Genomic DNA, 24247 nt, shown 5'->3' on the forward strand with positions numbered 1-24247 from the left:
GGTCGATCCCTACTGGGAAGTATGAATATGTTCTATAGCGGGAAGGGGTTAACATTTTGTCTTCAATGTAACTACTTTTCCTGATACCCTAAGGCTGGGTTTACACACAGAAGAAGTGTGTTAGAGCTATTGCTGCGCAAAGAGCTGCCTTGCAAAAACACATCCAATTCTCTATACATCTGCATGTATTTTAACATCAGGCTTCTTAGCTGTGCAGCAAATACTGTAGCACTAGTGAATAAACCATCATATTATCTGTAGATAGACCCTATTAACTTTTAACTGGATCGAAGCCTAGACACTTTGCACTTTCCTTGATGGTTTTGAAAAGTGTCTAGACACTATGGGGGAGATGTATCAAAACCTATGGAGAGGCAAAGTTAACCAGTTGCCCATAGCAACCAATCAGCTTGCGTCTTACATTCTTAACAAGGCCTCTGAAAAATGAAAGAAGCCATCTAATTGGTTACTATGGGCAACTGGTCAACTTTTCATCTACACAGGTATTGATAAATCTCCTCCTATGTGAGTTCTATATATCATCGTGGCCTATGACCAAACACAATGGCACATGATCCACAACTCCATGGCCCCAACAAATCCAAACGTTAAATTCACAGAAATGTTTTGACCTGTGGTAGCTGACCCACAAACATGGGTTAAAACATAACGTTTCTTGTATGCAAAGCAAATTGCAGAGTATATACCACCCATATATATCAATATTTTCAAAGATTTAAGATAGATACATAATGAAAGCAAAAAATAGGCATAGTGAGATAAATGGGAGTGGTTAACAATGTAAAAAGTTATCAAAAGTTATCATCCATCAATAGAGGAAAGTACAATAATGGTCACCTTTCCTTAAAAAAAAAATACAATATGATATTTAGCTCATTTATATTTAATTGTAAAATGAAACTAGTTGGAATGAATGTTTATGAAAATACTACACAAACAAACCTTGCCGTCACAGTATACCACTTTTCCTCAGGAAGCCCCTTGCTATGAAATCATTGTCCTGTTTCCTCTTCTTGTTTCCAGTGTGCTACAGGCTTCTGGCTACGTCGGATGGTCTGAATATAAGTGGTAAGTAGTGAACGCCTTCATATTCCTTGTTAATAAGATCAGCTTTGTTGTCAACTTGTAGATGTTATATATTGTGATAACCATTACTATCGCTTGATATGCTTTGCTGGTATAGTAGGGGCAGAACCTTGTATAACATGAAACAGCTTTTACTTTTAACATTTTATATTAACTTTTTATTTATTTATTTATTATTCATTTTACTTAATTATTCCATATGCACAACCTGTTTATACTTAATTCACTTTTAAAGCTGTTTCTAACTAAAGGAAAATAAAAGCCAATTCTAAATAAAGTTTCCTAATGCTGCACAACAATAAAGTTTCCAATTGCTACACGTTAAAAAGAAAAAAAAGGCATTGTTTTAGATTATACGTTATCATTTTTGCTTTTGTAGTGCAATGTCTATTTATATACAGTTGTTTGTCAGACTGGCTGTATATTCTATTATAACCAAGCAGGATATTAGATTTTCCTGTTTCTTGGATTATATAACCACTCCCTATGAACTGAACTTTATAAATGGGTATGCACAATGCTCTGTATATCACGTAATGCAAAATACATGTTCACATTTAGAAAAGAACAAGAAATAATATTCATATGAATCATTCATATGTGTAAAAGTTTCCTCAGGGTATAGCTTGTGCACACACTGATAAGGACTCACTGGGTGCAAGTAGAAGGGACAGCATTCTTTTAGAAACAAGAAAACAGAAAAGGCCTCTTTTTTCTTAGACCATTAGGCTGGGTTCACTCCATGGTTTCTGCAAGTATTTTGATGTGTAGTATGTGCCAATACGCTAACAAAAAGTGTGCAAAAAGTGCAATTTGGAAATACGCATTGCATATTTTTTGTGGCACTCATTTCAATAAAATTTGAAATCCAGGATGCAGATTAGCCCATCAATGTCCAAAACTGCTAAAAAAAAAAAAAAGTGTGTGGTCAGAAGAGTGAAAATATGTGGTAAAAAGTCCCAGTCTACTCTGCAATTTTCTGCCATATGTTTTTTGATGCTTATTTATGCTGTGTACACATAGGGGGAGATTCATCAAGACCTGTGCTAAGGAAAAGTTGACCACTTGTTCATAGCAGCCAATCAGATTGCTTCTTTTATTTTTCAGAGGCCTTTTCAAAAATGAAAGAAGTGATTTGATTGATTGCTATGGGCAACTGGTTGACTTTTCCTCCCCCATACTCATATTTTATGTTACCACTGCTTAGGGAGCCATTGGAACTGGGCACTAACACTTTAAAGGGGTATTCCCAACTATTTAAAGTTATCCCTTATTCATAGGATAAGGAATAAACTAGGTGATAGTGGGGACAATGAATAATACTGAGAAAAGGAATAGAGGATAGGGTCCGGCTCCTGGGTAGAAGTATCCAATAAAACTTAACCTTTAATGGCAAATATTAAAACATGGAAATTCGCCACTGAGTGGCAAGTGACATGTCACTTAAAAAAAGGGGGTGAAATGCCGACGCGTTTCGAGCAGTTGCTCTTAATCATGGCCTTGGTACCTTGTCACACGGGAGTTTAAATACCCACTGGCATATGGTCGGGTCCCACCGTGGATACAAACTCCCCGCCTCCGTCAAACAGGATGTGACGTGGCATATGGAAGGTAGCACATTTTTTCGGCTACCTTCCATATGCCACGTAACATCCTGTTTGATGGAGGCGGGGAGTTTGTATCCACGGTGGGACCCGACCATATGCCAGTGGGTATTTAAACCCCCGTGTGACAAAGTACCAACGCCATGATTAACCCCTTAAGGACTCAGGGTTTTTCAGTTTTTGCACTTTTGTTTTTTCCTCCATACCTTTTAAAAATCATAACCCTTTCAATTTTCCACCTAAAAATCCATATTGTGGCTTATTTTTTGCATCGCCAATTCTACTTTGCAGTGACATTAGTCATTTTACCCAAAAATGCACGGCGAAAGGGAAAACAAAATCATTGTGCGACAAAATCGAAGAAAATCGCCATTTTGTAACTTTTGGGGGCTTCCGTTTCTACGCAGTGCATATTTCGGTAAAAATTAAACCTTATTATTCTGTAGGTCCATACGGTTAAAATGATACCCTACTTATATAGGTTTGATTTAGTTGCACTTCTGGAAAAAATCATAACTACATGCAGGAAAATGTATACGTTCAAAAATGTCATCTTCTGACCCTTATAACTTTTTTACTTTTCCACGTACAGGGCGGTATGCGGACTCATTTTTTGCGCCGTGATCTGAAGTTTTTATCGGTATGATTTTTGTTTTGATCGGACTTTTTGATCACTTTTTATTCATTTTTTAATGGTATAAAAAGTGACCAAAAATGCGCTTTTTTTAACTTTGGAATTTTTTTGCGCGTACGCCATTGACCGTGTGGTTTAATTAATTATATATTTTTATAGTCCGGACATTTACGTACGCGGCAATACCACATATGTTTATTTTTATTTATTTTTTACACTGTTTTATTTTTTTTATGGGAAAAGGGGGGTGATTCAAACTTTTATTAGGGAAGGGGTTAAATGACCTTTATTAACACTTTTTTTTAACTTTTTTTTTGCAGTTTTATAGGTCCCATAGGGACCCGAACAGCCCGACTGAGCAGCCGGGTCACTTTCACTTAAGAAGCGGCGGTCAGCTTTGACCGCCGCTTCTAAAGGGTTAATAGCGCACATCGCCGCGATCGGCGATGTGTGGTATTAGCCGCGGGTCCCGGCCGTTGATGAGCGCCGGGACCGACGCGATATGATATCGCGGGAGCCGGCGCAGGACGTAAATATACGTCCTGCATCGTTAAGGGGTTCAGAGCAACTGCTCGAAACGCGTCGGCGTTTCACCCCCTTTTTTTAAGTGACATGTCACTTGCCACTCAGTGGCGAATTTCCATGTTTTAATATTTGCCATTAAAGGTTACATTTTATTGGATACTTCTACCCAGGAGCCGGACCCTATCCTCTATTCCTTTTTTCAGTGTTACGGGGAGTGGCGGCTCCCTGCTTCCGTGCTCCGGGACTATTGCCTGATGCTTGACACATATGGACTTTGGTGAGCTGATCTATTTCTTTGTGTTTCTCTACAATGAATAATACACTGGCTTTGCATGCATGTTCTACTCCTTTAACCACATAGGGACCCAGGTACTTAAAGGGGTACTCCGATGAAAAACTTTTTTTTTAAATCAAATGGTGCCAGAAAGTTAAACAGATTTGTAAATTACTTCTATTAAATAATCTTAATCCTTCCTGTACTTATTAGCTGCTGAATACTACAGTGGAAATTCTTTTCCGTTTGAAACACAGAGCTGTCTGCTGACATCATGAGCACAGTGCTCTCTGCTGACATCTCTGTCCATTTTTAGGAACTGTCCAGAGTAAAATGAAATCCCCATAGCAAACATGTGCTGTTCTGGACAGTTCATAAAATGGACAGAGGTGTCAGTAGAGAGCACTGTGCTTGTGATGTCATCAGACAGTTCTGTGTTTCAAAAAGAAAAGAATTTCCGCTTTAGTATTCAGCAGATAATAAGTACAGGAAGGATTAAGATTTTTTAATAGAAGTAATTTACAAATCTTCAAAAGGCAATGAAGGAATAGAATGAATCGGCAACTCACCAGTCTTCTCCTTAGAAAAGGTTCCTTTATTCAAACATACTCACAGCATGAAATGCAATCAGGGAGAGGGATCGGTTCAGGGGGGGGAGGGGGTAAAAGTAGTAGGCCTACTACTTTTACCCCCCCCCCCCCGCACCGATCCCTCTCCCTGATTGCATTTCATGCTGTGAGTATGTTTGAATAAAGGAACCTTTTCTAAAGAGAAGACTGGTGAGTTGCCGATTCATTCTATTCCTTCATTGCCTTTTGAAGATTTGAACTTTTGCCAAGTATCAGTGCACCACCACATCTCTACTTATATTTCTCCGTATTAGCGTCATACACGACTGTCCGTCAGAGCCTATAATAGCAGTGCCGAATATCACTTCTTTGCTTTAGTTAATTTACAAATCTGTTTAACTTTCTGGCACCAGTTGATTTAAAAAAAAAAAAATTAAAGTTTTTCACCAGAGTACCCCTTTAAGGACCCAGTGCGGACCTGTACGCCCGTGGGAATTTTGGACCCTGCCGCGCACCAGGCGGGGACCGGACAGGGGTGACTGCTGATATATATCAGCAGACACCACGCACAAATGCCCATGTTGGCGATCACCGCAAATCGCCGTTGAATTCACACCGGCGATTTGCGCCAATTCCGGATCATTACGAGTCTATGGTGACCCGAAATATAAGAGGAATCGTTGTCCAAGACACCCACGGTCCCCCTGAAGGGATAGGAGTGAGGTGGCAGGGGTGCCACCCCTCCTATCCCTGCTATTGGTCATCAAGGAGCAACGACCAATAGCAGATCGGGGGCGGGGTGGTTAACTTTCGGTTTCCCTGTACTGCCCACCCACAATAGGCGGGGCAGAACGGGTAAACCGACAGAGGACCGGTGCCGAAGGTCCCCTTACCCATCCGCGGCAGCAGCAGGCAGCGATCGGTGGCGGGGATCGACAGAAGAGGAGGACGGCGATGCGGCTCCCTGGAGGGCTGCAGTTTGGAGATCACTTTGCAGTGATCTCTAAACTGTGGCCCTCTAGATCTTGCAAAACTACAAATCCCAGCATGCCCACACAGCAATTTGTTGTCTGGGCATGCCTCGGATTTATAGTTTTGCAACATCTGGAGGTCCACAGTTTGAAGATCACTGTGCAGTGGTCTCTAAACTGTAGCCCTCCAGATGTTGCAAAACTGCAAATCCCAGCACGCCCAAACAACAAACAGCTGTCTTGGCATGCTGGGAGTTGTAGCTGCGTACCTCCAGCTGTTGCATAACTACATCTCCCAGCATGCCCTTCGGCGATCAGTACATGCTGGGAGTTGTAGTTTTGCAACAGCTGGAGGCACACTGGTTGGAAAATGCTGAGTTAGGTAATAGAATCTAACTGAAGGTTTTCCAACCAGTGTGCCTCCAGCTGTTGCAAAAGTACAACTCCCAGCATGCACAGTTTGTCAGTACATGCTGGGAGTTGTAGTTTTAACAGCTGGAGGTTTGCCCCCCCCCCCCCCCCCATTTGAATGTACAGGGTACATTCACACAGGCAACTTTACAGTGAGTTTTCTGCTTCAAGTTTGGGCTGTGCCGCAGCGCAAATTCCTAGCGGGAAACTCACCGTAACCCGCCAGTGCAAATGTACCCTAAAAACACTACACTAACAGATAATAAAGGGTAAAACACTACATATACACCCCCTTACACTGTCCCCCCCAATAAAAATGGAAAACGTATCATACGGAGCCTCCAGCTGTTGCAAAACAACAACTCCCAGCATTTCCGGACAGCCCCTGACTGTCCAGGAATGCTGGGAGTTGAGCAACAGCTGGAGACACCCTGTTTGGGAATCACCGGCGTAGAATACCCCTATGTCTACCCCTATGCAATCCCTAATTTAGTCCTCAATTGCGCATGGCACTCTCTCACTTCAGAGCCCTGTCGTATTTCAAGGAAACAGTTTAGGGCCACACATGGGGTATTTCCGTGGGAGAAATTGCACTAAAAACTTTGAGGGGCTTTTTCTCCTTTTACCCCTTATGAAAAGGAAAAGTATGGGGCTACACAGCCTGTTAGTGTAAAAAAATTTAAAAATTTTTACACTAACATGCTGGTGTTGCCCCATGTGGGTGTAAAAATGTGGGTGTAAAAATGCTCTGCGAACGCACAACACGGCTCAGGAGTGAGAGCGCACTATGTACATTTGAGGCCTAAATTGGTGATTTGCACAGGGGTGGCTGATTTTACAGCGGTTCCGACATAAACGCAAAAAAATTAATTCGGGTAGAAAAACAGACATTGTGCACATCTACAATCTTGTATAATGATCTGATTGCTTCTCAGCATAATATCAAAAACTAACAGGTTGTTAGTATACATTTTTGATCAAAAAGTACAAGCCCACTCACCACGTCAAGGCCACCTAACCAGAGTGGGTCCCTAACGTCCCTAGCATAAAATGGCGCAGCACCGGGCGGCGACCACCACCGCCGCGACACCAATGCCCACAGGGGGGGAACGACCCACTGGCAGAGCGGCCCCAATGCCACTCAAACCAGTCTATGGGCCGCACCCCCCGACAGACACGGCAGCAACGGACACCGCACAGCACCACACCAATGTGAACAAGGTGTAATAGCTCACTTACCATGCTCTCCAAGTCAGACTGGGAGGCTGCTAAGAAAGAAATGGCCCAGGTGTAGCTAACTACTACTTATATAGGTTTGGGCTGAGGGGGTGGGGAAGAGTACAGCACATGTTCAAAAAAAAAAAAGAAAGAGGGGATAGAAATCACAGTGTGAATTCGGGTAGAAAAACAGACATGGTGCCCATCTACAATCTTGTATAATGATCTGATTGCTTCTCAGCATAATATCAAAAACTAACAGGTTCTGACATAAACGCAAAAAAATTAATACCCACATGTGACCCCATTTTGGAAACTACACCCCTCACGGAATGTAACAAGGGGTATAGTGAGCCTTAACACCCCACAGGTGTTTTCCATTAAATTTGGATGGGAAAATATAAAAATAAATTTTTTTCACTAAAATGCTGGTGTTACCCTAAATGTTTCATTTCCACAAGAGAAAATAGGAAAAAAGCCCCCCAAAATGTGTTACCCCATTTCTTCTGAGTAAGAACATACCCCATATGTGGATGTAAAGTGCTCGGCGGGTGAACTACAATGCTCAGAAGAGGAGGAGCACCATTGGGCTTTTGGAGAGAAAATTTGTCCAGAATTGAAGGCCATGTGTGTTCACAAAGCCCCCATAGTGCCAGAACAATGGAAACTATGGGACATGTGACCCCATTTTGGAAACTACACCCCTCATGTAATGCAATAAGGGGTGCAGTGAGCATTTACACCCCACAGGTGTCTGACAGATTTTTGGAACAATGGTCCGTGAAAATGAAAAATTTTATTTTTCATTTGCACAGTCCACTGTTCCAAAGATCTGTCAAACGCCAGTGGGGTGTAAATACTTACTGCACCCCTTATTAAATTCTGTTCCACTGTTCTGGCACCATGGGGGGCTTTGTAAACGCACATGGCCCCTGACTTCCATTCCAAACAAATTCTCTCTCCAAAAGCTCAATGGCGCTCCTCCTCTTCTGAGCATTGTAGTGCGCCAGTAGAGCACTTGACGTCCTCACATGGGGTGTTTCCATACTCAGAAGAAATGGGGTTACAAATTTTGGGGGTCATTTTCTCCTATTACCCTTGTAAAAATTTAAAGTTTGAGGGAAAAACAGCATTTTGGTGAATTATTTTTTTTTCATTTACACATCCGACTTTAACAAAAAGTCGTCAAACACCTGTGGGGTGTTAAGGCTCACTGTACCCCTTGTTACATTCCTTTAGGGGTGTAGTTTCCAAAATAGTATGCCATGTGGGGAGTTTTCTGCTGTTCCGGCACATAGGGGCTTCATTTCCAAAAGCCAAATGTGACTCCTCTTCTGAGCATTGTAGTTCGCCCACAGAGCATTTTACGTCCTAACATGGGGTATTTCCATACTGGAAAAAGATGGGGTTACAAATTTTGGGGGGAATTTTCTCCCATTACCCTTTATAAAAATGGTACATTTTTGGAAAAAAAATGCACTTTAGTGAAAACATTTTTTTTTTCATTTACACATCCGACTTTAACGAAAAGTCGCCAAACACCTGTGGGGTGTTAAGGCTCACTGGACCCCTTGTTACGTGCCTTGATGGGTGTAGTTTCCAAAATATGCCATGTGGGGGGTTTCTGCTGTTCCGGCACCATAGGGACTTCCTAAATGCCCCCCAAAAACCATTTCAGCAAAATTCACTTTCCAAAATCCCATTGCTACTCCTTCCATTCTGAGCCCTCTACTGCGCTCACTTGACATACACATATGAGGTATTTCCTTACTCTAGAGAAATTGGGTTACAAATGTTGTTGTTTTTTTCACTCCTATTACCACTTGTAAAAATTCAAAAACTGGGTCTACAAGAACATGCGAGTGTAAAAAATGAAGATTGTGAATTTTCTCCTTCACTTTGCTGCTATTCCTGTGAAACAACTAAGTATTAACACACTTACTCAATGTCATTTTGAATACTTTGAGGGGTGCAGTTGTTATAATGGGGTCATTTGTGGGGTATTTCTAATATGGAGGCTCTTAAAATCCAGCCCTCTGATGTCTTCCAAAAGTACAAACATGTAAACTTTATGATGCAAACATAAAGTAGACATATTGTATATGTGAATCAATATATAATTAATTTGTAATGTCTATTTTCCTTACAAGCAAAGAGCTTTAAAGTTAGAAAAATGCAAAACTTTCAATAGAAAGTAAAAGCATCCCAGAGTTATTAATGCTTAAAGTGACAGTGGTCAGATGTACAAAAAAGCGCTCTGGTCCTTAAGGTGAAAATGGGCTTGGTCCTTAAGGGGTTAAAATGGACAGCGATGTCAGCAGAGAGCACTGTGCTCGTGATGTCAGCAGAGAGCTCTGTGTTCCTAAAGGAAAATAATAAGTATTCAGCAGCTAATAAGTACTGGAAGGATTAAGATTTTTTAATAGATATAATTTACAAGTCAGTTTTACTTTCTGGCACCAGTTGATTTAAAAATATATATATATATTTCCACCGGAGTACCCCTTTAATTACCAAAGACATTTCTCCCCTCTTCTGGTGAGCGCTGGTCCCAATGGTTGGACCCCTCCTCCCCCTTTTGATCACCTTGTTTCCCCCTATCTTATGAATATGGGATAACTTTAACTTGTAAAATGGCCAAGGGCACACACAGCTACATAAAAAATTAGAATTATAACAAAATGGGGACTTTAAAATGTATAATATTGTAATCATGATGGAGCTGGTAGTGAGGTAGAAGGTCCAGGTATATCTAGCTCTGAATCTGGTCCAAACAGAAGAGAAAATCTTGTCCACAGCACCAAAGTTCATGAAAAAATATGTGTTTTTTATTCCATAAAAGGTGTCAATACAACAGCGACGTTTCAGTCAGCTCAACCTGACCTTTCTCAAGCATCACACAACCAGTGCTAACCATATCTTTATAGAGGCACCAATTACAAATGGTACCAATTAGTGTGCAAAATCAATCATTAAATAAAGTGCAAATGCATAGTGTAAACAATACAAAAAATATATACACATAAGTAGCAAAAGTACAAAACCAAGAAGTATACAAAAGTGAGACTTATACACAATATAGTGCAGTAAATACATTAGGATAAACACTAATTGTGTTTAATTAATAAAGTGACACACATGTGTAGTCAGACATACAGGGTTAAAAAGGTGGGGGAACACACACTCACCGGATGACAAAGTATATCCACGCTATTACAGTATTCGGCATCAGGAAGTAACAACAGCGCCTGCGCGCCTCGTTCTCAGAGCGTCTCGTGTGGCAAGTAGATCTAGGCCAATCAGCGGATGGCATCCAGGTGCCCATGGCGACGCGCCGCGAAATCTAACGCATGCGTACATCACCACGAGACAACCTGCGCCATCTTGAGTGTGGGAAACAAGCCTCTCATATATCCAAGGGAGCAAACTGAAAAAATAGTAAATCTCTATCAAGTATGACTACCAGGTAACAGTGTAAGGTCCTAGTCCCCTGCAACCATCGTACCATACAGACTCGGGAGGTCTGTATGGTATCTTTATTCTTTAACTTTATGTTTTTTATTATTTATTTTTTATTTTCGTTCTGTTCATTTTGGTTATTATAATTTTTGATACTAGACTCCAGGTTGGTCCAAATGTCCTTGACTGTGTGATCTTGTGTGTGGTTTATGGACCAAGAGGGTCCTAGGGTGGCCGGCGAATCTGTGTGCTGTGACCACACACCTCCATACGATGTGTGGAGATGTGGGTCGCGTGCACACTGTGCGATGCTAGCCTCCGAAAGCCGGATGCTGGCGATGCACATGAGTGCGGACCTCCCGAGTCTGTATGGTACGATGGTTGCAGGGGACTAGGACCTTACACTGTTACCTGGTAGTCATACTTGATAGAGATTTACTATTTTTTCAGTTTGCTCCCTTGGATATATGAGAGGCTTGTTTCCCACACTCAAGATGGCGCAGGTTGTCTCGTGGTGATGTACGCATGCGTTAGATTTCGCGGCGCGTCGCCATGGGCACCTGGACGCCATCCGCTGATTGGCCTAGATCTACTTGCCACACGAGACGCTCTGAGAACGAGGCGCGCAGGCGCTGTTGTTACTTCCTGATGCCGAATACTGTAATAGCGTGGATATACTTTGTCATCCGGTGAGTGTGTGTTCCCCCACCTTTTTAACCCTGTATGTCTGACTACACATGTGTGTCACTTTATTAATTAAACACAATTAGTGTTTATCCTAATGTATTTACTGCACTATATTGTGTATAAGTCTCACTTTTGTATACTTCTTGGTTTTGTACTTTTGCTACTTATGTGTATATATTTTTTGTATTGTTTACACTATGCATTTGCACTTTATTTAATGATTGATTTTGCACACTAATTGGTACCATTTGTAATTGGTGCCTCTATAAAGATATGGTTAGCACTGGTTGTGTGATGCTTGAGAAAGGTCAGGTTGAGCTGACTGAAACGTCGCTGTTGTATTGACACCTTTTATGGAATAAAAAACACATATTTTTTCATGAACTTTGGTGCTGTGGACAAGATTTTCTCTTCTGTTTGAACGATGATCCCCTAACCAAGGATCCAGGAGCTGCGTGCACCCCCTTACGATAATAATAATTTTTTCTTCTATTGGCTGTGCTGTTCTTCTTCTACTTCTGAATCTGGTCCAGGTATATCTAGCCCTATCAGCCCAATGGCACCTCTTTGATCTGAACACAGAAAGCCTCTGGGTTACCATAGAAAAACAAGGAAGAGCGCTCCATAGCGTATTACCGCAGGTACAGGGTCGAAAGGATAAAATAGGGAATGCCCTTACCAGATGCGGTTGTGTAGAACAAGATCCGGCCTGCAGCCTTCCCATCCAAACAAGACAATGGCAGCAACAACACTTCTGGAGGGGATGGGATTCAGCGGCGCTGGTCAGGAGTAGACACATCAGGTAGGTAGAAGAATGATTTTTATTTAAACAATGTAACGCGTTTCACCGTAGGTGCTGTTCATCAGGCATGAATGAAGCCTGATGAAGCTGCACCTGCGGTGAAACGCGTTACATTGTTTAACCCCTTAAGGACTCAGGGTTTTTCCGTTTTTGCACTTTCGTTTTTTCCTCCTTACCTTTTAAAAATCAACCCTTTCAATTTTCCACCTAAAAATCCATATTATGGCTTATTTTTTGCGTCGCCAATTCTACTTTGCAGTGACATTAGTCATTTTACCCAAAAATGCACGGCGAAACGGAAAAAAAAATCATTGTGCGACAAAATCGAAGAAAAAACGCCATTTTGTAACTTTTGGGGGCTTCCGTTTCTAGGCAGTGCATATTTCGGTAAAAATTATGCCTTATGATTATTCTGTAGGTCCATACGGTTAAAATGATACCCTACTTATATAGGTTTGATTTTGTCGCACTTCTGGAAAAAATCATGACTACATGCAGGAAAATTTATACGTTTAAAAATGTCCTCTTCTGACCCCTATAACTTTTTTATTTTTCCACCTACAGGGCGGTATGAGGACTCATTTTTTTGCGCCATGATCTGATGTTTTTATCGGTATAATTTTTGTTTTGATCGGACTTTTTGATCACTTTTTATTCATTTTTTAATGGTATGAAAAGTGACCAAAATACGCTTTTTTTAACTTTGGAATTTTTTTGCGCGCACGCCATTGACTGTGCGGTTTAATTAATTATATATTTTTATAGTTCGGACATTTACGCACGCGGCGATACCACATATGTTTATTTTTTTTACACTTTAATTTTTTTTATGGGAAAAGGGGGTTGATTCAAACTTTTATTAGGGAAGGGGTTGACCTTTATTAACACTTTTTTTTTGCAGTGTTATAGGTCCCATAGGGACCTATAACACTGCACAAACTGATCTTTTACACAGATCACAGGCGTGTATTAACACGCCTGTGATCAGTGTTATCGGCGCTTGACTGCTCCTGCCTGGATCTCAGGCATGGAGCAGTCATTCGCCGATCGGACACCGAGGAGGCAGGTAAGGGCCCTCCCGGTGTCCGGTCAGCTGTTCGGGACGCCGCGATTTCACCGCGGCGGTCCCGAACAGCCCGACTGAGCAGCCGGGTCACTTTCACTTTCGCTTTAGAAGCGGCGGTCAGCTTTGACTGCCTCTTCTAAAGGGTTAATACCACACATCGCCGTGATCGGCGATGTGTGGTATTAGCCGCGGGTCCCGGCCGTTGATGAGCGCCGGGACAGACGCGATATGATGCCGGATCGCGGCGCGATCCCACTTCATATAGCGGGAGCCGGCGCAGGACGTAAATATACGTCCTGCGTCGTTAAAGGGTTAAATAAAAATCATTCTTCTACCTACCTGACGTGTCTACTCCTGACCAGCGCACCTGAATCCCATCACCTCCAGAAGTCTTGTTGCTGCCATTGTCTGGGTTACCATGGCAGCCAAGGACCTAACATATCTGTTATCTACTGGAGCCTGTAACTGCCTGTTAATGGAACACTAACAGACAGGCAGGTATAAAATACTGCACTACATAGTGCAGTTTACTATGAGCAGTAAGTATTTACAGGTACACTTGTTCAAATACCCTTTTAAGACTAATAAATAGTGTAATGAATGTGTTACATTGTAAAAAAAAAAAAAAAAAAAAACTGATTTAATAAAAATGTTTTATTGGAAAAAAAGCTGCACAACCATAGCGAATGGTTCTATAAAACAAATGCCAGTTTTTCATCCTGTATTTGGAACTACATTAAAAAAAAGCTCTTTTTATCCCATCTTGTAAAAAAAACAGAATATAAAGTGATCAAAAAGTAATATCTACCCCAAAAATGTATCAATGAACACAAAAGCTTCTAATCAACTTCAATATGCATTTATAACCCCTTGGGAGCCCTGTTGCCTTTCTGGGACTTGTGGTGCTTACACCAAACAGATTAATACTGACTTGTGAGACTGAAGGATGAATCCTGGTAGGTTGGGTCCTGCTGAGGTACTGAAACCTTTTCTGCAGAGGCATGAACTTCCACTGTGCGAGTAATCCTTGCAGTATGACCAGGTGAGATTAGATTTGAACTAGGCCTCTACTCGGAGCACACACCTGAACCAAACTGTGGCTCAGCATCTCTTCTATACTATAAGGGTGAGACTTTAGGGGTTTTCATTGGCAGACAGGGTCACATGGGGTTCACTGCTCTCCTTCAAAGACAGTAACACATTAATAACATATATACATATAACAAGAATATAATTGATTTTAGAAAAATATATTATTTTGCAATAGAATGTAATCATAATTAGTATAATTATAAGTCTCTGGTGGGCCCAACACCTTGTGCTGCCAAGCTGCCCGAGACAGTCTAAAGCCACAGAACAGCTATTGGTGCTGGTAGACCACACATGCTTGAGCAAGGTCCAGCAAACGCATCAGTAAGTGCACAAAATTACTTGTATAGTTTGTCTTTTATGTTTAAATAAAAGTATCCTTTGTTAGAAGCGCCGATAAAGTATCCTTTATTTCCAAGTGTTCTGTGCGGTCTTGTGACTATGATACCACCATTCCTGTATCGCTGTTGGGTGGATCCATGGCAGCTGATTCATTACCTTATACCACGTACCTGTATAGATGGTAGTGCTCTAAGTGCAACACATTTTTATAATCCTTGCACTTTTAAGTTTTACTTATCGATCATCTGGTGATACAAATGGGGTCCCATCTGTGAAACATCCCCTTTAAGGTCCCCCTAAACCTGCAATTCTCCCCACCCCCGGCATTCTCTGGAATGGGACCACAGCTCTCTGTGAGGACTGTGTACTGCACACACTGCAATTATTTCAGGTACAGAAATGGTTCCTTGAAAAAGTCAACTCTTACGAAACGCAGGTTGGAACAGGCAGTGACCAAATGCAGTATGGGTGAGTGGATTTGTGTTACGGCAGAGGTGAAGTGGATCCGCTGAGCCTGTGTGGATGACGGTGTGGGCCGTACCAGGGAGCAGAGTCTAAGATGCAGCTGATTTTAACCAGAGCCCGCCGCAAAGCGGGATGGACTTGCTACGGCAGGCAGCACCCAGGTTGCTACCCCTGATACGACTCGTCCACACAGGCAGCCAAGGTGTAACGTGGCACAGGAAGGATGAGGCAACACAAAGTCAGAACAGGTAGAAGGTCAGGGCGTGCGGCACAGTAGCAAGTTCAGGTCACGTAGCTAGAGGTCAGAAGGCAGGCGGCACAGGAGCAATGTCAGGATACGTAGCAATGGGTCAGATGCACGGCAAGGCAAGACACAAACTGAACGCTTTCTCTAAGGCAATAATAGCACAAAGATCCGGCAAGGGTCAAAAGGAATTGCTTATACTTATAGGGTCACGGAACAGCAAGAACCAATTAAGTGAGCACTGGCCCTTTAAATTTCACAAAGTCGCCACGCTCATGCCCTAGGAGGCGGGGACGTGCGCCTGCAAGCAGGCAGAACAGAGGAGACACAGGGACGACAGGGGAAGTAAGGAGCAGTGTGCTGAATGCAATCGCATCGCGTGATGCGAATCGCATTGCAGACCGCACCGGGTAGCGGAGAAGGAGTGTGTCTGCGGCCAGCATGTCTGACCGCGGCAAGACTCCTGACTATTTGTTTACTATGCTCGGCAAGTATAATTGGGGATAAATATGCAATAGTCTAGGAGTTTAAGTGAGGACATTGGTACCTGATACTCAGTGCACTTTACTACGCCATTACTGCAGTGCAATAGTGATTTTTTTCTACAAATCCTCCCAACATTTTATCATCATTAGTTTGATACCCTTCTCATTATTATATTACTATAGTGGCATAATGGGGTCCTGCCATTAGTCTTGTTTTTAAATTGTCTTGTTGTTTCCTGCACATTGGAGATATTGTAATTTTCATTTTTTCTAATGAAGTTTATATTTTGTATCAGTAGCTATTGCTCTTTTCTTGTTGTAGTGCAAAATATTGCCTTCAGAGCTGTACTGAGTGGTATTAATTCAGAGACCCCGGGCATTTTTTGATAAGATGGAAATTCTTTAATGATTATGGAGGTAATATGCCGTGCAGGTGTTCTTTGTTTAATGTTACAGAAATGGTACAGCAGCAGAGTAAAGCACTCGGGTCTCTTCAGCGCTCCTATAGAAATGAATGGAGCATGTGCTGTCTACACAGTCTCCTCTCAAAGAGCCATCCCAATAAGAAGATGGTGAGGGGTTCCAGCAGTCAGACCCCACGATCAGAGACTTATCCACTATCCTGTGAATAGGAAATCAGTTGTATGTCACTGGACAACCCCTTCAAATTTGGGTTATTAGACCTGTGGTGTAGACTTGCAACTGTAATACCCAGAAATACTCCTGTAATACCTTTTTTTGTAATATTGCTCTGTAATGCCTGTCTTGCACTATGCTTTTTTATTTTGTGATTTTTTTTGAGTGCTGTATTTTTAAACACTCTTTATAACATTGTATGCAAATACACAGCTTTGCAGCACAAATATTGTATACACACAGCATTGCTGCACATTCGTTATATATATGCAGCTCTGCTGCACATACACAGAAATCTCTGCTACAAATACACACACCTTTGCTGCATATATACACAGCCCTGCAGACCAGACACACACACTGATTTTTATTAAAAAAACAACTCTCTGCATGTTTTATTACCTATTCTTTAGTCCTGTTCTTCCTGACTTCTTCCAAGCAAGTACGGCAGATTTTATAGTGTGTGTTTTGTGGAAAAAAATGTATCATTATGACTTTAACTCTCTGTTACATAATGTTTTTTTTCCAAATGTTCTTCTCTTTTTTTCTATATGCTTTTAGTGCTCCTTAATTGCAACCCTGGATTGCGGTATCATCCACTATGGGACAATTGCCTAGATAAACATGTTTGTGCAAGTTTAAAAAGTAGTCCAGGTACCTGTCCATCAGAGATTTTAACTTGTGTGTAGTTTTTGTGGAATTTTTATGTTAGAAGCTCTATTAAATCTGCTGTGAGCAGAAAACCACTCCCCTTCCCAACTACTTTACATTGAGCCCCACGTACTTGGTGAAGCAAACATTTTTGCACAAATGGGGGTTTTGCAAAAGTTTGCAACTTTTGACGCTTTACATCAGACATGCAAATGTCACAAATAAAAATGAATGCATAAATTAATGCCAAAGAAGTCAAAGAAAGGCCAAAAAAGAAGGTGGGAAGGAGGCCCTAAACTAAGCTGTATATATATCAAGAACCGCTACTTCTATTTGAGAGATAGCATTAACATTTCTAGTGGGCAAACCACTGAGGAAGGTAGAACAGTAAATTACAATGGCAGTTCCACATGAGAAAAGAGCAATCCACAGTGGCAGGAGTTGTCTGTATTGCTCTCATCACTATGGTTACAGGAAACATAGTGCTCCATTATTTGTACCATTACGGTGTATACTATAAAACTATTAATATTTCAAATGTTCACTGCACTATGCAGGGAGAATAGATTTTTCTTAATAACTTGTATTAATTATTAATTGATATATTTTTCATTGCCTTAACTCTATGAATATAGAGAGGAATTTGAAGGTTATTGACCCATCACTGTCACTGTAAAATAATTATACAATCTATTGAGCCATTATAAAGAAATGCAAATGTGTTTCTATTTCAAGAGATTTGTATCAATGAACTCTAATATTGCTTAGAGTCAACAGTGCAAGAGGTTGATAATAGAATCCATGGCAATATGGCCTATTCTACAGCTCAACTGCTTTTCTTTTGTCAGAAAGGGGACAATGATGGAATAAGGAAGTACCATTTGAAAATATGGAGGAATCTTTTCATTCAGAAAATGAAAGCCAGTCATCACTGTTAGATCCTGGTAATACAGGTAACAACACAATGATACTCATAAATCAATTTAACTTTCTTCTGTCATATAACAGAAGAAATAAGAAATGTTGTCAGATAAGACATGTTTGTTTGTTTGTTTTTATTAGTTTGTTTGGAGTAGTACAATATGAAAAAATCTACATCCCCTATCCGCAGGATAGTGGATAGGTGTTAGATTACGGGGGGTCCGACAGCTAAGGGCCCTCCGCAATCTTCCTCCTGGCACCAGGTCTTTGCATGGATGTAGTGTGTTGACCACGGCACGAAGCTGTGGCCTAAATGTCCCCTCCTTGCATCTCTATGGGAGAGCCGGTGATACACAAATTGGATAACTCCTTTATTTGTGCCTTAACCATTTGCTTGTTTGTGGCTCAGCTATTTCTGATGGTGCCCCTATTCACAAAAACAGACAAAACACTCATTATATTGTTGGGATTTTACAGAAGCTCTGTCTCATAATGCATAAAAATATGCAGTGAAGAGTGTCGGGGAGCGGGTAGAATTGTGCTCCGTTCAGGGATTTAAGTGCCAAATTTGAAATGCATAAATTTATGTCATTTACATAAATTGCTATCATGCACAGTGCAGCCAGATGCCATAATGTGTGTAAAAAGCATTAGAGGTATTCTTTAAATCAAATGTTTATGTAAGGTGTAAGGATTCCTCCTTGAGGATAGCTCTGGGATCGTCCTGGACACTGCCACAGGACACGTTTTCTCTCAATAAATCGGCAGACAATGGTTATTCATGCAAGTCTGGCACCTTGCCAGCTTTATTTAGACAGGTTGCAGGAAAAAACAAACATAACGCAGGAACAAAATAAAATCCTAGACCGTCTGGCCACTGACGACACATATCACCATGCCCTGACTACTAACTGGTGAGCTGCCAGTTAAACATGTGCCTCCTGCAACCTGCTACTCACAGTTCACACCACTTCTTGGACCACTCACAGCTCCGGCTGTGTTTTTCCCTCAACAGGGCCCGTGTCTCCCCCTTACAGCCAGCCTGCTGTTTCCTAGGGAGAGCCCGTGTCTCCCCCTTACAGCCAGCCTGCTGTTTCCTAGGGAGAGCAAAGATTACACTGGATCTCTTCCTTATAAACACCTCCCCTCTCTGCTGCGTCATTCATTAGGCCACAGGTGGAGGTTTCTCCAGGGTGAGCCAAGGAAATACATCCCTTCCTTGCCACAGTATCACAAAGGCTACATTCACATCACATTTTTTACATACAGTTTTGAATCAGGTTTTTTTCCCCCCAAAACAGGAAACGAAAAACTGACAAAACCATATGTAATTGTATATTTATAAAAACCACGTACGGTTTTTATTTATTACAAAAGTCCTTTACACAGCCACCCAGGACTCCTGCAGCCAGCACCGACTGGCCAATCACGGCTCTCGGCAGGGACTATGAAATTACAGTGATGGGATTTCATATTACTGGGAGCTGGCCGGCCGGGGAGCAGAGCACAATGCCGCCCGCTTCTCTGGCAGGAGCCATCTCTCCTACTACTCCTCACATCATGGGAACAAACTCTGCTCCCAGAAATATGAAATCACATCACTGTAATTTCATAGTCCCCGCCAAGAACAGTGATTGGCCAGTTGGTGCCAGCCAATCAGGGCTCCCAGCAGGTAATTCAAAGTAACAGAGTAACAGTGCAGAGATTTTTTATTCTTCACATCATGGGCCGGCTGGGGAACAAAGAATGCCACTCAACATGCTTATAAGTTAGGATCACAGCAGGTCTCAGGAGTGAGACCTGGTGCAATCGGTCCCTCAGCCCCTGTACTACTACTATTTCCAACATGGTGCAGACTCTGTTCCATGATGAGAGTAGTAGTACAAGTGCTTCCGCAAAGTCACCACAGGGAGGAAGTTTAAAAACAGGACAGAACTGTGCACAAAACTATGGTTGACCATGGTTTTGTGCACAGGAAAAATAAGATACATCTAGTTGTATAAGGTTTTTGTATGGGAGATCAGTGAATATGGTTTGCTATACAAATAGAAAACCATATACGGCAACCGTATTGCAAAAATCTGATGTGAATGCTCCCTTATGCATATTAGTAACATTTCTGGTAATTTTCTAATTTTCCATTTTTCCATTTATCAACATTTTAAAGGGGTATTCCAGGCAAAACCTTTTTTTTATATATATATCAACTGGCTCCGGAAAGTTAAACAGATTTGTAAATTACTTCTATTAAAAAATCTTAATCCTTCCAATTGTTATTAGCTTCTGAAGTTTTCTGTCTAACTGCTCAATGATGATGTCACGTCCCGGGAGCTGTGTCCCGGGACGTGAGTCATCAGAGAGCAGTTAGACAGAAAACCACAACTCAACTTCAGAAGCTAATAACTATTGGAAGGATTAAGATTTTTTAATAGAAGTAATTTACAAATCTGTTTAACTTTCCGGAGCCAGTTGATATATATAAAAAAGTTTTGGCCTGGAATACCCCTTTAACCCCAAGACAACACAGGGTATACATGTATGTCCTTGCCACCTTGGATATAATGACCAAGGGCATACATGTACACCCTGAAGTGTTAAGTGTCTATGAAGGGAGCACGCTCGCTTTTTAGGCAGTGAGTGAGGGCTACTGTGATCATAGGGTACAATGCATAGCAATAGGTGCAGCATTGTACAGTAAATGCAAATTAACAACCACGTATATTTACGTCTGTGGCTGGCTCCTGTAATGTGCTATCGGCGACCAGGACCTGCAGCTAATACCGGACATTGCCAATCAGGCTGATGTCCGGTATTAACCCTTTAGATGGGATAAAAGTCGATTGTGGCGTCTAAACCAGGAGAAATCACTGCCGGTTAGCTCAGCGGAGCTGTTCGGGACCACAGCGGTGAAATCGAGGCTTCCCGAACAGCTAAGAGGACAGCAGGAGGTGCCTTACCGAGATCCAGGTCGAGCAATCAAGCACAGATTACACTGATCAATGCTATGCTATGGCATAGCATTGTTCAGTGTATGCAATCAAAGTATTGCAAGTAATAGTCCCCTATGGGGGCTAAAAAAAAAGTGAATAAATGTGATTTAACCCCTTCCTAAATAAAAGTTTGAATCACCCCCCCCCCCTTTTCCCATAAAAAAAAAAATTTAAACAAAAATAAAAATAAACATATGTGGTATCACAGCGTGCGTAAATATCCGAATTATAAAAATATAATTTTTGTTAAACCGCACGGTCAATAAAAAAAATTCCAAAGTAAAAAAAAATTCAAAAAAAATTCTGCAGGTGCAAAATTAAAAGCGTTATGATTTTTAGAAGATGATGAGGAGAAAACAAAAGTGCAAAAACTGAAAAACCTGTGGTCCTTAAGGGGTTAAAATTATATAAAAGCCCCCCTCCCCCAATTAAAATATAAATCACTATCATTTTCATATTACATTTTTTTTTTATAAAACATATTTGGTATTGTCATGTGCGGAATTGTCCAAACTGTATAAAATGTACATGACTCCGCATGGTGAATAGTGTAACTGAAAATCAAAATAAAAAAACGCTATAAATGCTGATTTCTGGTCACATCAGAATTAAAAACATTTATTATAAATGATCAAAAAATCTAAACAAATATTATATAAGGATCTACAGATGATGGCACAAAATATGACCCTGCATACAACTAAAAGTCATAAGGGGTCAGAATGTTATTTGTTAAAAGAGTTAGATTTTTTTTTCAAAGTAGTACAATAATAGAAAAATATATAAATAGGGTATCGCTTTAATGGGATTGCCCCACAGAATAAAGAATTGTTTATACCATACTACCATACAGTGCACCTTATAAAAACAATGTGGCTGCTGTAAAGCATCTCTCTAAATACTGTCAACGTAGCAGAGAGAAATCCCAGGCAATATGGCTGCCACCTAATAAAAATTCTCTAGAAAATTTATATATAAACAATCTTAAAATAGGAACAGATTTATGAAAGCAAATATGTTTTAGCATATGGTCCGAGCAGTTAAAAATGTGACTGAATACATTTCCTTGGACACTCTGGGACGTAATTAAAATAACACCCGGGGCCTCCATAACAGCTATAACAGCAATATCTAAACACAGGAGTACTTCTTTTTAAATCATTCTAATTAAAAAAAACTGTTAATTAATAATATGACAACCCCTGTTACAATATTATTTCCTCTTTTCTCTTTTTTTTAGCATATCAGAATGACCTCTTCTTACAGCTGCAAGAAGTAATCTCTTCCCTGGAAACATGTGTATTCTCCTGGAAAAATCCACCTGGGAACAGGTCAAGGGAGGAAAGTGTGGCGTCCCCCAATGACCTATGTTCTAATGAAAAGCCTGAAATTGTACATGGATTAAATCAGGTCTTCAATGAGTTCTATACTTTTCATCAATAACAGTGGCTAGTCATGGAATGAAAAATAAGTAACAGGGCAGGGCCAGACTGGCCTACTGGGATACCAGGAAAGTTCCCGGTGCGCTGCTTGCCCTTTGGGCCAGCTGACCTGGCTGGCAGTGTCAAGTAAAAATGTAGGTGATGGAGACAAATAGCCTCTCCAGCTCCCACCGACTCTGCTCATCTGCCTTTTCTTAGATTTTGCACAGCGGAAGTAGCTGTCGGGCAGAGAAATCTACCATATATGACATTGATGCCAAACAGATACAGTGACCAGGGGCTGATTGCATTATGCCATGAGGCTGGTGTCATGCAATAATTTCCCCAGTCCAGCCCTGTTACTTGGTTATATGAACATTATTTCCATTGAGAACCATTTTTTTTAGTGGTGCAACCAGCAGTGCAAACAGTTTTTGTTTTCATTTGAGTTGCCATTGGTAATTCAAGGTACAATTTCTCCTTTGGTCTATGCAAACTAGTTTGCAGGTTAATTTTTAATTTGTCATCAAATTTTAATAAGCAAACACAATTTGGCCCTGTTTACATCATTTTACACTTTATTTCCTAGACCTTCAAACATCCAATGCTCACCTTATACTTTAAAACTGTGCATTTATTTAGGACACGCATCAGTGTTTTGTATTTTTATAAACTGTCTAGCATATAAAATTAGATCCGATTTTTAAACAAAAGGTGTCTTCAGGTGTCAGCAGAGATCACTGTGGTCAGATTGAAAAGAACTACACAACTTCCTCTGTAGTATACAGCAGCTAATAAGTACTAGAAGTATTAAGATTTTTAAATAGAGGTTATTTACAAATCTGCTTTACTTTCTGGCACCAGTTCATCTGAAAACTTTTTTCCACCGTAGTACCCCTTTAAATGGCAGCATGTTCTACCTTATGGTTTTGCTGCAGTATTTTGCCATTTTGTTTGTGTACAATCATGGCGTTGAAAACTTCATTTAAAAAAGCACAACTGTGCTTTTTCTTAAAAACTGTTTCAGGACCTTTTCCTAGAACTTAAAGGGGTACTCCCGTGGAAAACTTTTTTTTTTAAATCAACTGGTGCCAGAAAGTTAAACAGACTTGTAAATTACTTCTATTAAAAAATCTTAATCCTTCCAGTACTTTTAAGGGGCTATATACTACAGAGGAACTGCTTATCTTTTTAGATTTCTCTGATATCATGACCACAGTGCTCTCTGCTGACCTCTGCTGTCCATTTTAGGAACTGTCCAGAGCAGGAGAAAATCCCCATAGAAAACATATGCTGCTCTGGACAGTTCCTAAAATGGACAGTAGTGTTCAGCAGAGAGCACTGTGGTCATGACATCAGAGAAATCCAAAAAGATAGGCATTTCCTTTGCAGTATACAGCCCCTAAAAAGTACTGGAAGGAATAAGATTTTTTAATAGAAGTAATTTACAAATCTGTTTAACTTTCTGGCACCAGTTGATTAAAAAAAAAAAAAAAAGTTTTCCACGTGAGTACCCCTTTAATAAACATGTTGCTGCACATACTGATGACAACTAGAAAGAAAACATTTTGGCCCAGATTTATCAATCCGCTGAAGACAAAAACTTAAGTGATTTTCTCATAGAAACCAATCATAGATCAGCTTTCATATCCTTACAAGCTCTGGTAACATGAAAA

At 40.8% G+C, this 24247-nt stretch overlaps 2 protein-coding genes across 5 annotated transcripts in view; one reads left to right on the top strand and one right to left on the bottom strand.

The window, feature by feature from the left end:
• Nucleotides 1–13690, bottom strand: part of BABAM1 (BRISC and BRCA1 A complex member 1) — a 47545-nt gene extending 33855 nt beyond the window's left edge. Inside the window, exon 1 of the mRNA XM_056518111.1 lies at nucleotides 13667–13690. The gene's annotated coding sequence lies outside the window, so the exon portion shown is untranslated. The remainder of the gene's footprint in view (nucleotides 1–13666) is intronic.
• Nucleotides 1–24247, top strand: part of LOC130269369 (colorectal mutant cancer protein-like) — an 80347-nt gene that overhangs the window by 9526 nt on the left and 46574 nt on the right. For 2 of the 4 annotated variants that reach the window (XM_056518100.1, XM_056518101.1), the window contains exons 2-4: nucleotides 1045–1089; nucleotides 18088–18192; nucleotides 22391–22560. In XM_056518100.1, the coding sequence (XP_056374075.1) occupies nucleotides 18129–18192; nucleotides 22391–22560 (234 nt within the window). In that variant the 5' untranslated portion in view covers nucleotides 1045–1089; nucleotides 18088–18128. Of the gene's footprint in view, nucleotides 1–1044; nucleotides 1090–17149; nucleotides 17243–18087; nucleotides 18193–22390; nucleotides 22561–24247 lie in introns of all 4 variants that reach the window. The other 2 variants (XM_056518102.1, XM_056518103.1) reach the window with 2 other exon arrangements.

This window comes from Hyla sarda, chromosome 1, assembly GCF_029499605.1.
Source record: "Hyla sarda isolate aHylSar1 chromosome 1, aHylSar1.hap1, whole genome shotgun sequence".
NCBI lineage: Eukaryota > Metazoa > Chordata > Amphibia > Anura > Hylidae > Hyla > Hyla sarda.